The sequence below is a fragment of the Eurypyga helias genome, unplaced genomic scaffold (genome assembly GCF_000690775.1).
Source record: "Eurypyga helias isolate BGI_N326 unplaced genomic scaffold, ASM69077v1 scaffold1277, whole genome shotgun sequence".
NCBI lineage: Eukaryota > Metazoa > Chordata > Aves > Eurypygiformes > Eurypygidae > Eurypyga > Eurypyga helias.
Genome location: NW_010259579.1, coordinates 12,875 through 29,443, shown reverse-complemented (window position 1 = coordinate 29,443; position 16,569 = coordinate 12,875). Strand labels below are relative to the sequence as shown.

Genomic DNA, 16,569 nt, shown 5'->3' with positions numbered 1-16,569 from the left:
CCCCTCATTAACAAGAAACAACTTTCTCAAGAGCTTTACTGTCTGTCCACTTCACGCACTACAGACTTCAGTCATTTAGTGGGTTTACCATTTTGTTATGCAACTTAAGAGGCTGAAGCAAGTCACCTTCATTCTTCCGCTCACTCTCTTCTGTGTAGATATTATGGTGTGCAATGTAGGATATAACAGAATCTGGTACGAGATATTTTACACTTAATCCTCGGCACAAAGCATAGCGAATCTGCGTTGCACTGATTTCGTTCTGAATCCATTCTTTCACCAGAAAGATATTGTGCTGGTATGTAGTTAAAAGGCCTGATTCATTGATATACTGAGCAGGATCAGATCCAGCACGGCTAATACAGACCAAACCAAACTTGTCCACTATTTCTTTGATGTGTTCTTCCTTCCAGAGATTGGGTGTCTTAAATGTCTGCAGAAAATCAGCCCCACAGAGCAGCTTTAATTCTGGTAGAACTAGAAAGACAAAAGGAAACGAGAGATTTCTATGCTTGTTTGGTCTTCTAGGAAGTTTATACTTAAAATTGGTTTAACTCATAATTTTTTTTCCTTTTTTTTTTTTCCCAATCATTTACCTCTTCTCCAGTTTTCTTTCAAGATGTTGCAAGAAAAATTCAGTTTTTATTTTATGTGTGTAGTCACAAGTACTTTATCACCAACTTCATCATCACTCACAGCGTATCAAATATTTGTAAAATGTTAAGGGAGAATTATTCCTCCACCCAAGCAAGCCAAAGAGGGGACAAAGCAAACAAAGTGGAGCATTATTTTAGCTCAAACACTAGTCCTGGTTACTGCATCCCAGCCTGCCCTGCTCACTCTGCTGAGGTACTGTGGGACCAACCCCGGGTAGCGAGGCCATTCTCTGCCACTGTTATTGCACCTGGCTCCCCATCCTTAGGGAGCAGCTGCCCTGCTGCACTCTGGCACACAGACCCCCATGTTTGCATACTGTCACATTAGCCAGAGAACCGCCTAGAATTTCGCCTGGGTTTGTGCACCTCTATCATCTAAAACATGATGGCATGTATCTAATCTAACTGCCCTTACAGGCACAATAAGCTGGTTAGTTGACCTACTAAGTTTTAGTTTATTTGTAGAGAAATTTGAACCAGCAGAATATTGTACAGTATTATACAATATTATATTACACATTTTGTGTCACGTGGCCAGGGCATTTTCGTTCTAGTGCAAAGATATCTAAAGCCAAATTTGCTGTACCTTGAATAATGACCAAGAACAACACTTCACTAGTACATTTTTTTTGTTTGTTTTCTCCATTTCTTTTTTGCTGCCCCCTGCTTAAGCCCCAGTACAGAACTAGCTCTTTCCTCAAAGTCTGTTCTGCAGCATTCATCCTTATGCCATCTGAGTATTTTAGAAACATTGACTAGGTATTTTCACAGCCTTGCATTCATGTGAAATGAAGGGGAAGGATGGAGGTATTGTCTCCAGTTTGCATTTATTTGTGGTTGTAGACAGCACATCTGTGAGTCTTCTACAACAAAATGAGAAACATACCAGTGATGATACATGAAAAGCATCCCTTAAGTGCCTGAAGATACACTCAGTTTTGCAGAGGGTTAGTACATACCGAGTTAACTACAGCAAGCATTTCTTCTCTTCTTACACCCTTCACTACATACTTCCAGACCCTCACAGCAAAAGAAGGCACTGCACCTTCCTGTGCTCTGAAGGCAGCATTACAGGAGGACTGTATGGCAGAAGGGTATCTTTAAACTTTTATGCCTGGGAGAATCACCATAGACTGTCCACATACTCAAAAATATAATTCCGGTGCTTTTAAGCATTTATAATTAGTGAATTTGGTAGGAATGTGGAATTTTTGTAACTGCTCCCTCCCCCACAAACCACCCAGTAAATTTGATGTTGCTATCTACATATGCAAGATTGGATCCTTTAGAATCAATGCTCTCATCTCTGACATTTGAGCTAATTCAGGAGAACCTGCCAAAGTTGTCTGTGATCCCTGTGCAGACCAGGGCTACAAGAGTATGAAACTCTGAAACAACATGCCAGATACTTGTGTCAGCTGATGAATGATGAGAAACCCAGAACCTTAGTATTCACACAACCCTGGAAGCTCTATCATGATAAAGCTGATGTTTTCTGCATCATCCCTTCCAAGCTGTCCTCTGCCCATCTATTTCCTCATGCCAGTTCCAATCTTCTTGCCTTTCCATTCACAGATTCTACTCTTCCTTCCAGTTCCCTGTCCTCAGTTCCATGTTTAGACTGTTTCAAGTGCCCTGCTTTCCCAGAGCCTTACCTGGGTTTTATGTCACAGCTTACTTGTTACTTAACAGCAACCTCCACAACACAACAGTACTCTGTCCCAAGCTGTATTAGAGCTAATATTACGCCAGAGCTTTTATCGTATTGACAGGTCTTCTCTGAATGTACATGCATTTCAGTTCTAGGTTACTACAAGCTGAATTAACAGAGTGGAGGCTTTACAAAAAGGCTGTCAATTTTACAAATACATCTCTGCATGTCCCTGCATCTTCTGTGCCAGTGAGAAAAACGTGCCTTCCAAGGGCACTTTGCTAAATGATGATCTGCAATTTCCGCTATAGATAATGGTATAAAATCCAAACGGCTGCTGCAGTGCTCCATTTTTTGATAAGTACAATTATTTAAGGTCATAGCATCTCTGGATCAGGGAAATTTTTGATTGGTTTTGATTGGTGTAGCTCAGTGAATGATTGTGGACAGAAATGAACTGTGATTCTTTCAAGTGTTGTTCAGGGAGAAAGGAGAGGATAAGCTAAAGGAGAAATAACTATTAACACAAAGGAAGTAGCTGTATTTAAGGTCTAATTAAGGGATATCGCTGCTGGAATATGCCAGGGAAAAGCATTCAAGAGGTGACAACAAAGTTGCTCATGTAACACAACTCAGAGACTTGAAGTGCAGGGGACACTCAAAGTTGAAGACAGTCAAACATCTCTTCTAAGTAGGAAAAGAAATACTGTTTATGAAGCTGTATTTGGTGAATCAAGGAGGGGTGGCAAATCCCTGGACACTGAGAAACAGGAAAAAGAACTCTGTAGTCTTGTTGTTTCCATCTTGATCCTGAATGACTAGCACCAATAAGGTATTCTAACTTTATTAAACCTGCAATCATTTGTCTACACCTGTCCTCAGTGAACCGTTTTATTTGCAGTGTATATTAAAGTGACCTGATTAGTTCATGTGGAACTAAACCATAAGATTCAGCACTAGGCAAACAAGTCTTAGAGTTTCATAGCCTTACATGTAATAGAAAAATAGTATATTACAGAATTCTGCCACTGCTAAATTCAGCCATGAAACTGATTTTTCTGAAAGATTCCGTTAGGTGACTGAGCCTTTCTTCACAAGAAACTTCACAAGAAACCCCAGTTCAACAGATTTCATAGTTGGGAGGATTTGGTTTTTGTGGGTTTTGTTTTGTTTTGTTTGTTTGCTTTTGGGGTTTTTTTTGAGGGGAGGAGGAATTGCGTGACAGTTGGCTGCCATTAGAAAGTTTGTGCTAATTAACAATTATTTTTGAGAAAGGGGAAGAACACTAGTCTGCTCTGGAGTTCTCTGTAGCTCATGATCATTGCCCATGCCCCATGCCATATCATGCTAGAGTCCGAAGGAAGCAGGAAGAAACCATTCCGTTCCTTCTTAGTGGGCCACATGTTTAATATCCGTATCTGCCCAGTCAGTCAGAGCACTGAAGGCAGAAAAAGCAACTAACAATGGGATGCTAGCCTTTCTTTGTTCAAACTAATGGATTAGTCTTTGTGGACAGCTGCCAGATAGAATACAAAAGAAAAACCAGCTACTATGTACTAGACAGAGAAACCTATTCCTTACTGTCCTCCTTCTCACCCAGCTTTTGCCACACCTTTTGTTTTTGACTGCACAGGAATTCTGTGATGATGACTGGTGAATTCTAAACTGAGCATCTTTACTGGGAGAGAAAGACTAATTTTCACATTTGTTTTCTTGACCATATTTACATAGAATGCTACAGTTTGAAATAGCTATACAAATAATAGCCAAAATATTTTTTTGTAATGGAAAATTAAAATCAGCTTTACTAATTTCACACTAATTTTACTCAGTGTGGTAATTTGTCACTTGCTAACAATTACGAACCCCATCAGACACAAGTTTCCACTGCAGTCCTAATGCCTTGTGACTTTTTTTTTCCTCTACCATCTATAATGATATAACGGCGTTTAAAAACTTTTGTATAACCATAAACAACCTAAATGTATTATTCATGTCCAAGAAGTGTTGCAATGCTACAGGAAAAATGTATCAAAAATTCTAGCAGCATCCTAGCAAGTTGTAGGTCTAGGGAATATGATAAAATAGGAAACTGAAAACTGACAGTGTTTCCAGAACCTGACGTACTTCTGATGTCAACAGAAGCTGTTTTGTCCAGAAATGCAGTAGACACCCATGCATCAGCTTCACTGGTGTGGTAATGGTATACTTCAGCCACAGTCTAACACCAGAATTACAACTCGAAGTAATCCCTATACTTCTTGATATTTTTTATTCATATAGTCTATGCTTTGCAAAACTAGCAGGGCCACAATATATAACTCTGACACACCTAAAGAGAAGCTTTTAAAACCAAGAATTAATACAATTCCAAAATAAGTCTCCTGTCTATGTGGGGGTTAACTACAAGGCAACTGCACCAGCAGCCACACTGACATCTGGCATGGCTTGTTTTTGGCAGGCAGTGCCAGCTCTCAAAATTTACCAGCTATTACATTCAACTCTTCCATCAGTCAGTCTAGTCTGGTAAAGCTGTATTGTTTTTAATGCTAAACAAAAAGTTGTGTTTACAGTTATGAACCAACCCGAGTGCTGGTGAGAAAGGGGATCCTCTGTACGTCTTTCTGTGAGCTGTTTGTTTTTCATTAATTCCTTCTTGGACTGGAACAATGCAAGTGATTCGTTGTAATGGTGCCTGCATTGAAAATAGAGACTTCTGTGTGAGGTAATCCTCAGAGGTGCACAAAGTGATTACCTGGCGCTTTCCCATTCATGAACATAGTCTGCTTTTACGCACTTGGATTTGAATACCATTTGTTAAGGATACAGCATATTCATTCTACCGTGAGATTAGTGTCAATGTAGTTAACATTTTGCAGAACTCACAAGCAACCTCCATAATGGCATTCTGGTTTTCAATTCATTTTTGAAATTCTACCGTTATGGCAATTTTGGTAGCAACATTACATTTAAAACATTTTGGAAGGTTTTGCTTGAAACAGGATTAAATCACACTTCATTCACTAGATTTAATTTCTTGATTAAATAAAACCCATCATGATGATGTTTTTGTAATGTGTGCTCAGTTAATCAAAAGAATTGCAATCCTGAGAAACTCAAAATGTAAAATTCTCCTAAGATTTTTGACAACTGCTATGCCTCTAATTGTACTGAATTCAGATCCATGAGGGCAGGCAAGGATCTCTTTTGTCAGTTTTCCAGGTTTCTATTACTTTATTCTTTTGCTGCTCCTGATCATTGGTGGCCCACTGCAATACTGGTACTACCACCTCAGGGTAGTGTCCCCTTCTTTGATCATGAGGGCAAGTGCCAATCTTAGTTACAAACACCTAAACTCTCATCCTTCCAAATCAGCATGGCCTGGCCTGTTTAGAACAGTCCCTAACTTGCACCATCCTGAGCCATGCTTAGGCATCGCTCCTATTGGCACGAGACAAAATTGTTTCAGGAAAGCTCACAGTTAGACACAGACTCAAGCCAGTGTCCCACCTCTGCCTAGTCCATATACAGCCAAAGTGACCATCAGGTGTTAGATAACTGTATCACAGCCAAGATGATGAGTCACAAGGTGCAGTTGGAATCCAGTACATGTCAAAGCCATAGATCACTGTTTGAATGTCTGACCTAAGGAATGAATTCATAGTTTAGTGATTTAAATGTACACTCTTTGGATCCTGCAAATACTTTTAGCCACAGGAAGAAGTTGCAGAAGTGTCAAGAACCTACATCTAGACAGGCTGAATAACTATCTCCAGTAAGTTTTGGTGCTCAGCCGTTGGCTAAAGAAATTGCATAGACAAGAGGTGAGGAACATACGGAAGCAGAGACTAGGTAGCAATAGCTCAGCCTGTGCCTTCCTACATTTTTATTTTTAATCCTACCTTGTTGTACAGAGGCTGATGCTATGTATAGTCAAGCAATTCAACTCTGTATCACGGACTGACATTCTTGGGCCATGATTCAAAAATAAGAACTCCTGGCAAAGAGCTCACTGCAGGACTAATGTTACAAGTACTGCAGAATCTTAACTGCCTAGCAGGTGTTTCAAGTGCTGGGGCAGGGAGGGTGACATTATTTTAAAGATGTGCCAAAAAGGACGAACCAATCTGTCAGTTTATCAAGCATTTCCTGAACTGTGTATGAAGCTTTGAGTAACTATATAATTAATTCACAAGCAAAATTCAACAAAAGTTGGGTAAGATAGGTCTTTGCCAATTCTAAATTAATTCACAGTTTATCTGCACCACGATCAAATCTGCATTGCAAGAGGAATGGATGTAGGTCCTTGCATACCACCAACACCGTTTCCTTGTCTAGGAACAGTATTGAGGAACAGCCGCTAAGTGTAAAATAGCTCTATCATGTTCCCTCCTCTCTAAAAAAAGCCTTGGGATAGTCTCCAAAATTTCCATATTCACTTAATCTAACAGGCAACTAATAGCACCACCACAAGTGGGATAAAAGCTTTGCTGCTTAAAATTCTTTTATGTCATAACTATTTGGGAGCCTCTGCAAAATCCACAGAATTTGATGAGACATGACATTTTCATCGCACTCAGGTACAACAAGTACTGTGGGAAGAGGCCATTTATGTGTCTAAGGACACAATGTTCTACTGCAGTTGAGTGTACAATTCAAAATACTGATAAGAAGAGACATTTAGGTACAATAATGTTTTTTTGCCTTCCAGTAGCAAAATCTCTTTCTATTGGTAGTAAAGTTTCCTACCTGAGGGAGCTTACTGTGAAGGAAGCCAGTGGTTCTTGGTTCTTTGACCAGGGAAAAATCTGTAGATTAACCTTCAACACTTGTGCAGAAGCAGAAGTCCACAATAAACCACTGCCTGTTTTTATGTGGTAAGGATCTAGCCCTAAAGCCACTTTTTTTTTTTAAATATTCACGAGTGACAGTTAAAATACAATATAAAGCCAAAATACCTACGTGTGCTATTCCAGCAGAGTGCTGCTTCCCCATTCAGAGGACAGGGTTCAGCATTAGGTTATGGCACTGGTTCAGCCCATTAATACAGGTCATCATTTGGGCTAAAAATTATTTAAGCTCATTTCTCTCCTTAACAGGCATCCATTTTAATATTTTGTGGATTTATTTATAAAATCAGAGGTTCACTTCCTAGGCAGACGTCCTTTGGCTGTTCATACCACATTGACACTACCTCCCCTGATCAGAAGGGGATTATACATACAGGTTTTATTTACAGTACCTCTTATCCTAAAGGACTCTGGAGTGGATTTACAATTTAGAAACCCAGTCTTGCAATTAGTACTCACTTCAGTTGGAGCTGTGAAAGATCAAAGCCTTTGTAATTAAGATCATAATTAAGTGATCTGTAAGATTTGTGGCTGCTTCTCTGGAGGAAAACAGTTTTACAAAACTGGTTTGGGATGAAAATCCCATACCTAACCAATACTGCAGGACAGAATGTTGGTGATTTCTCACACTGGAATATACAGTTAATTAGAGAACAGAAAAAGAAATTGTCTGCAAAGACAGGGTAGCATTGCCTGCTCTTCCTGCTGCCCTGATCCTATTGTGCTGGAAGGGGCAAAAGAAGCAACTGGTTGTCTATGTTCACTCAGCAAAGCAAATAAAAGCAGAACTGGAAGGCTCCACTAGTTATTCTGTAAGTATGTAGGGTATTCATATGTATGCTTTTGTGAGGTAACAGGTCTGGTTTTCAGTGGCTTTCACATAGAGCCGTAAGAGCTTCTGGGCAGTTGCCAAAGACACATTTTAGAGCCTTAAGCTATACAAACAACTGTTTCCAGTTGGAAAACAACTTAGAAGATGTGGCTAGAAATGAAGAATCACTGATAGTTCTTACAGCACACTTGCTTTCTTGAAAGACATCCATGAAGACTTTCACCCTTAACAGTATTTGCTGACTTCTTGCACTAGCCGCTTGTTGGACACGTAGATGCTACAGGTTAGTGTTTTCATACCTTGCCCCATAACGCAGTTATTACCAAGACCAACCATATGGGAAAAAGGCACATTTCAAGGTCCTTACATCAAGTTAACAGGTTTTGGACAAATTGTTCAATTTTTTCTTCCAGCACAAAGCCAAGCAAACTCAATGATTTTGAAGAAAACCTCAGCAGTTATGGGCTTGGGTTTAGCTTCCCATTAGAGTTAATAAGAAAACTTTTCAAGGATGTGTGAATAGATAAACCTGGAGGCATAATAAAGCCAAGATAGCTAATCCGGTGTAGGGATGCTCCTGAAAGTTAGGTTTGTTTGTAAACTCTCTTACTTTCTGATTAAGATCTATACATTACCGGCTTAGAAACTTAAAAACAATAACATGAGAGCCAAGAACTTTCACGCAGAACTCTTTTAGTGACTATAAATTTGCAAGACCCTTTCTTGGCAGATGCTTTCCATATGCATCTAACTACATAAATGGCACAAGTGCAGCACTGTGGCATATTGCATAGGTCTGGGGAAAGCCTATCTGCTTTGCACTAGGAAGGGGAAGACTCAGATGGGGAACACTGACTTCGCAGCCTTTCTGAAAAAAAGTGATGTGAATTTTCATTGCTCTCAGATATAACACTTTATCCCATAGCAGATGATACCATAAACAGACACATTATGCCTTGCTTGGGTGTTTTACAGGAGCGAGTTCTGTGCATTGACCTAGTAGCCTGACAGATTTTTGGCATCAGTAACTTCATAAAGAAAGGAAAATAAATGTAATTACCTTAATACTTTTACTGTCTCTGTCCATGTCTTCTGCTCACTCTCCCATGGATCAACTCGAATCCAGTCAGATGTCTTCAGTGCTAATTTAGCCATTGCTATTCGGTGCCTTGCCGAAACCAAGCCTTTCTTTCCATAGTCATCATTAACAGGAGACATGATGCCCTCAATCACCTGATACCTTCCTTTAAAAAAAAAAAAAGAAAAAAGAAAAATAAGTTATCTTCATAGAATCTTGAAAATTTAAGGTGGATGGGACCTTGAGAGCTCATCTAGTCCAATCTCTTCAAATCACGGTTATCTTCAAAGCTGTAATAAACTATGAACAACTTGATCTGGGTATTATTTTTAATACAGAAAGAGCAACTAAAAAATTAAAAAGCAGCCTTCCTGTTCCTCTGTGAACTGCTCACAATTACTATCAATTAGATGATTCAAAAAGGAAAGCTGGATGAACATACAATTTTCAAGCCAAAAGACCAGCTTATAATCTATGATGCAAACTATCAAAATTGCTAGTATAATTAAGTTTTATATTCCAATAAGTACAGCTTTTATAGCCATGGCAATGGATGACTTAACTGACCACTGCTTTTTTATTAAGCATCTGATGCTTGTTATTTATCAAAATCATTGTGCCTTTTCATTGTGTTAAAGTAAGAATTACAGATACTACTGCAGCTGTGATTAATGTGATCCAGACAAATCAGAAGACTCAAGAACAAGGATGGGGCTAATGGAGTTTAAAATGAGACTTACAGCACTATGGTCCAAATATCAGCTTAGCAGCTATTAAAGACCCTTTCTATCTGGTTGATCATATTAATTAAATTTGAAAATATGCCCATATTTTTCTACTCCTGTAACATAATGTAATCATTACCACAACAAGCTCTTTTTGTTAGACTTTGCAGTTCTGCCCTCAGATCAGGAAACAAAAATGTAGGTCTCCTTTTAAAAAAATCATCAGGGAAATAAAGCTGGTTTGAGCTGCTTCACTGAAGAAACAGAGAAGACAGAAAGGGTTCTAAAGTAAAACCTGCATTTTGAGTAAATATGATTCTGAAGAGGAAGAAAAAATTCCTCTTCCTTCTTTCTATTCAATTTTTTCAAAAAGAAATTTAAATGCAGCAAATTCCCTCTATTTGCTTTGTAATGAAAATGATACTCCACGACTCATAATTTCTGATACTGGCATATGACAATTTAGTAACTTAATATTCATTTTGAGGCAATAGGGTAAAACTTTCAAAAGAACTTAGGTGAGTCAGACTTAAAAAAATAACATTAAGAGTCAATGAGGTTTACAGGCCTGTCTCCTGTTAAAATGTCAGTCTAAACTACCCTTCATTTTAAAATATTCTCATTATAGGCAAAATGGTCAATAAAGTAAGATAAAATTTTCTAGACAAAGATGTGTATATTATTAAGTCCATCTCTTGATCTGAAATTGGAAATAATTTCATTCGACTTATGAACAACAATTATTCTCTGGTACTTTGATAATACACAATGCTATAGCAAATTCTCATTTAAAGGGAAGGAAATTACAGCTTGAATTCATTCCTATGTTACCCTTATTGAAAGGTTTTTCTTAGACAATGATTTTATTTTCCACATTTCATTTCTTTTCCTTTCAGTTTCTACAGAAATATTTTTTCCCTTATATTTTAAAAGAATATAGTAAATGTGAAAATTAAAAGTGTGTAAGATCATGCTAGCCAAGAATTATTGCAACTCTGCCATATCCTTATGAGTTGTAAAGATTTCAGTTTCTAGTCTGGCCTAGAACTGCATAAATTGGATGAGGTGAGAGCTTCTGGTGCCATATCAGCTTGTTCCAAAGCAGAAATGAAACCAGCTGGAAGAGAAAAATCAACGTTGCTAGCACTTAGGGTACTGAAAGTCAAATACCGTAACTGTTTGAGATGATTTACACTGAGTAGCCCAGCACTATGCAAACATGATGCACATAAGAGCTTTCCACCTAAAATTACAAGCTGTAGCAATCAAAATATAGGAGAATATTTTATTACTGGATCTAAATAACTTGTGTCCTCTTCGTAATCTAAAATTTCACCTATTCAAATATGGTCCTCAGTTTTGGCAGGAATACACAGAGGAAACCATTAAATTCTGCCACCTTGTGGGTGGTTTTTTTTTTTTTTACTTATTTTCCACTGCAATTCTCTATCCCATAAATTATGACAGGTAGTTTCGAACCTTCCTTGGTCCAGAATTATCTTCAAATTCTACTTGTTTAGGGTGCTGTTTGTTTTCCTCATGAAGTATTCTTACTCTAAGCATGTGTAAAAATCCTCCAGGCCCTTAAGTGGCTTTGTTTTTTAAAACATACCTATCAAAAGCAGCAAGTTTTTCCTTTTGCTATGAAATTATGTTCTCTAAGAACTGCGTAGGATAACTTGTTAGAAAACTAAATATAACAAGGGTAATGAAACAGAAAGTGTTCCTCAAACATGTTCAAGTATGGTTACTAAGGAAAACAGGTATTTAGTATTCTGTTATAAAGGTCACTGTAAATTGTCACAAACACCAACACAAATAGTAATACGGACTTAGTTTAATAATACTAAAGCAAATTTATCAAATGCAAATTTCATATAACATCGTGTGTGTACTCTGGTGGGGCTTTTAAAGATTAATTTCGTATAGTAGAAAGCCTGGGATTTACTATTTGAAACTGTACAAAAAGTAAGTAATAAAGGTAAATAACCACCGTAGAATATCAAATAAAAGAAATACTTCCATATGTTTCACTCTTGTCCGCTACTCATCTTCCTCTGAGTGACCTATGAAAATGTACAACAGACTGGGAAGCTCTGCAGCTTTATGGTGTTATCCTACCCCGCAAGCAGCAATGACCCCATTGCTGTTCTTCCGTCTGCCATCTCCAGAGCAGGTTGCAATCGGACTTCGTATCTAAGTGCTGATTTATTTCACTCCTTTCCCAAGATGCTGTTAAATAACAATTATGAAATAGTGCTGGTTTAACACAAGCAGTTTCTAGAAACTTTACTCCCTGCTAAGCAGTGCCTACAAAACGTAAGCCTCTCTTGCATTTCTGTGACAGTTGAGAATTAGGCACATCTGTTTATCCAGCCTAATTCTTTATACCAAAGAAACTACCCCAAGTAGATTCTTCTACGTAAGCATTTAGATCTCCAGCAGGTCACTATCAACAGGCAGTACCAGTGTACATTAGTAATAAGCAATGAGAGTATCAAAAGATGCATGTTTCAGGCTAAGTTTATTGTGTGGAATATTTTAGTTTTGTGATGCCAAGATGAGCCAACACACTTATTTTCATGTAGTTTGGTACCTTCCTGTTAAAAGTCCAAAGCTTCAAAAGTTTCACTGATGTAGGCTTACATAAAAATATTCCAGAAAAATGCCAATCTCATTTCTAGGTTACAATGAAACTCCTTATCAGTGTTCAGCTCTCCCAACTTATACTTTATGAAGTATAAGTATGTAGAAAAAAAAACAGAGTTAAATTAATTGGTAGCTTCTAGGACATCAATTAAATGTGACACCAACTAAAATATGTAAATTTTCCCTTCCTGCAGATATGGACATTAGTTTAAAGACCACAGAGCTCTCATCCACTGGAAAAAACTAACAAACAAACAAACAAACCCAAATCACACCAAAAAACCCCAAAACCAAACCCACCAAACCAAAATACCCCAAAGACAAAAAAAACCCCATAACCCAAAAAAATGATCCCAAAGCCTAAAGACCAAAACCCGTTTTAATTTCTTCGCTGAAATAACCACTGGCACACTTGCTTTTATGAATATGGTTAGTTAACTGGATTTTAAAATTTCTTTTATTAGCCTTCTACGTGTGAGTACACAGGCATTAAAATCACATGATAAAATTCTGTGCTGAAGTCATAGTAATAGTTTCCCTGGAACTCACAAGAAATCAACAGTTATCCTCCCGGAACTCTCAGCCTACTGGTGCTAGGAAAACAAATAGAGAGATTTTTCATTGTTCCATTGAAACCAGTATGTTATTTTTATTTATAGGTTATAATTAACAGGGGTGGAAGGGCAGAAATATAACACCTCTGTTCGAATACCAAATGGATACCATCCTTTGTTTACCTTCCCATGACATGTATGTGGAGATTGCCAAGCATGAAAAAGAAAATAGGCAAGACTTTTTATTTCATGTTTAGTCACCTTCTGTGAAGGGAATTTAATAGAAGGAAAATCAAAGGGGCAAACATTTCAGCAATCACTGCATTGAAAGTCAACATAAACAACAAATACATCAAAGCAGTAACGGACAATTTTAGGATAGCTCTCCATAGGACAGATGACTTTACCTTCACCACTTCAGAGTGCTTGAAAGATGCATTCACTGAATTAGATGAGGGGTGCAAAGATTGTAGTGACAGATGCCGTATGAATACCGAGACAAACATAAATCATGTCCACCTGGTTCAGTGAGCTACAGGGCTCACTCAACTCAAAGATGCAGATTTACCTCTGTAGTCAGACAGCCCCTCAAATACCTGACAACTTCAGGAACTCTTCCAGCATCTGAATAACTATGCATGCACAGTAATCAGTCCTCAAATAAATGCTGAACGATTACCACACATCAGCAATAAACATTTTGTATCAAGACCTCAAAATATAACTTCACTTCCATAGAATTCACTGGATTTGGGGAAAAAAAAAAAAGGAAAGGCATAATCTTGACAGCTGTGAAACTGAGTATTTCTTCCAGAAAGGAAGGATAAAACCACCATCTTGAGAGTAACAATGTGAATAATGAAGTATGGTAATTCTACTCACAGGACACCTTATTCAGAAATGCTCTCATCCAAGCTGACTTTTGCCATGTAATATGACTGAGAAGCAATGGTTCTCTTCAGAGATGCTACAAACCAGATGACTGAGATTCCAGTCAAATACGGGACATAACCCAAATACCACTGCAAGCAGGGGATACTCATCCCTTTTTCTCCTGGGTTTTACAGTAAGACAACAAAACTTGTGGAACAGAAAGGCACCTACACTTCTTCCACCTGGAAAAGCATTCCTTAAATTCAGAAAAAGGTTAGGAACTAAACTGTGTGCACTCATACCAGTAGGCAGAAAACTGAGTTTTAAGTAAAGCAGCATGTCCCTTAGGGATGTGGTACATCTTGAGATGTGTCAGGATTTAAGCTTTTGACACGTTGATTTGCAACTCTGCAAAGTGCATTCATTATCTTTAGTTCTTTCCCAGTGCTAATCCACACATGCATCCCTCCATGCATCTTTCAGGGGTAAAGCCTAATACGAATAACCAAGTACTGCTCTATTTAAGCAAGCACTGCTGTAAATCTTGTAATGCAAAAGAAGAAAAAGAAAGATTTGTTTCCTTTTCATTTTTTAGGTTCAGTTATTGTTAACTAATGTCTGTCATTATTTATAAGTAGTGAGTAACTACTGTTGATCTGATTCGATTCCAATCATGTATCTGTATTGCTATACACACTATCAAAACAGTAGGATCAAACCAAGTTTTTTGTGTTGTTTTCAAATTCCACTTACCAGAATTGTTACAGGAAAACAAATTGAAGTCTGCATTTATGCTGACTTGCTGCTGTTACAATCTGTTCCTATCGCTTTCTTGAAAATATCAGTCCATTTTAATCAAGATGCAGCTCTTGAACAACATAAACTTCCAAATTTCCATGACTGGTTAGTGACTAATTACTCCTTGGACTTCTCAGCTCTGCATCTGCCACAACCCACTGATTGTGTCACATTTTCCCCAAGTTTTCATAAGGTAGTAACTCACTGTCCTTCATCTGCCCCCTTGCATCTGTCTTGCCAGCCAGAAACATCTTGTCTTTCATAACCCCCTTCCTTTGTCCTCTCTCCCTTTTGGTCTTCTCTGGAAGCTTGGTGATTTAAGTATCCTCCACTGGCAATACTTGGGAAACAAGGTTTTAAACATCTTATATGGATTGATTTTAGTACGATTTCTTTGGACTTTATGGTCAAATGAGAAATACAGTCAAAGAGAAATAAAAGCATATGGTGGTGTTCAGCCTGGAGAAGAGAAGGCTTTGTGGAGAACTTACTGCAGCCTTCCAGTACCTGAAGGGGGCTACAAGGAAGCTGGAGGGGATTTTTTACAAGGGTCTGTAGCAACAGGACGAGGGGTAATGGGTTTAAATTGAAAGTGGGGAGGTTCAGATTAGATATCAGGAAGAAGTTCTTCACGGAGAGGGTGGTGAGGCACTGGGACAGGTTGCCCAGAGAAGCTGTGGATGCCCCATCCCTGGGAGTGTCCAAGGCCAGGCGGGACGAGGCTTGGAGCAACCTGGTCTAGTGGAAGGTGTCCCTGCCCATGGCAGGGGGGGTGGGACTAGATGATCTTTAAGGTCCCTTCCCCACCCAAACCGTTCTATGATTCTGTGATTGGGTATTAACAGGCTGGAAAGGCATATGCTACAGTAAGTAGAAATTTCAAGAAACAATTTTAAACTGAGATTGAATCTTAGAAAACTCTAGCTATGTGTGAGGATGCATAAAAAGTCAAATTTACATGAGTAGAGACAAAAGCTAGATAATTATTAGTTATTCAGTCACACGCAGCTATGTCTATTTTATTTAAAAGGCGGCATTACAAGATTTGTCAACTGATATTACCAGCAAAAGGATGAATTACTTGACATGTGGCAATGAAACTGCAGATACTGCTTAAAGTATCAGAAACTCAATAAAATTCTCCACTTAAAATAAGGATGCATGAAAAATAAGATTAGACAGTATTTGAAACTGAAGTGATGTACAAAAAGCTGGCAGACAGAATTACTGGAGATGTCAGTCAGGATGCACATCAGGGATAGTCACATCATTCATAACAGTAAAACCTGACTGTGGAGTCAACTCCAGCCGAGCTATTGCACAACTTGCAGTTTCTGCCCGATTTGAGCAGAAATACTCAAGTAGCACCAGAAGTCAGTCATACTCACAGCCTAGGAAACATCACCCCTCATGCTAATTAATTTTTCACTCAGGCTAGTTCGCTTTTCAGGCATTCAGTGTGCATGTTAACTTGAAGTGCATTGTTCTCACCAAGGGGGTGATCAGTGTGAATACAGCAGGCCATTATCTCACTTCAAACAAGCTTTAGTCATGTACAACCATTGTCCTCCAGCCCCACTATCAGCTGCTAGACTGCAACTTGTGATTCTCAGCAAATAAACTCCAATTTCTTCTCTCCTTCCCTGGATAACTGCAGACGTGGAACAGGACTGAAAACATGAGGGAATGACCAATTAATTTCCTGGGTGGGAATGGTTTTTCCATAAAAGAATCTTTCAGAATTGATCATTTTCATAGCACGTTGCCAATCCCTTGCCATTTGACAAATGGTCTTCACTGTAGCAAGAAATTCTATAGCACAAGTACAGGCTGGGCAGAGAATGGATCAAGAGCAGCCCTGAGGAGAAGGACTTGGGGTACTGGTGGATGAAAAGCTGGACAC

General features: G+C 38.5%; 1 protein-coding gene across 1 annotated transcript in view; it reads right to left on the bottom strand.

The window, feature by feature from the left end:
- Positions 1-67: 67 nt before the first annotated feature.
- The window catches only part of NMNAT3 (nicotinamide nucleotide adenylyltransferase 3), an 18,875-nt gene continuing 2,373 nt past the window's right edge, over positions 68-16,569 (bottom strand). Inside the window, exons 2-4 of the mRNA XM_010154677.1 lie at positions 9,050-9,233; positions 4,893-5,002; positions 68-477 (exon numbers count right to left, since the gene is read on the bottom strand). Coding sequence (XP_010152979.1) covers positions 68-477; positions 4,893-5,002; positions 9,050-9,233 — 704 coding nt within the window. The remainder of the gene's footprint in view (positions 478-4,892; positions 5,003-9,049; positions 9,234-16,569) is intronic.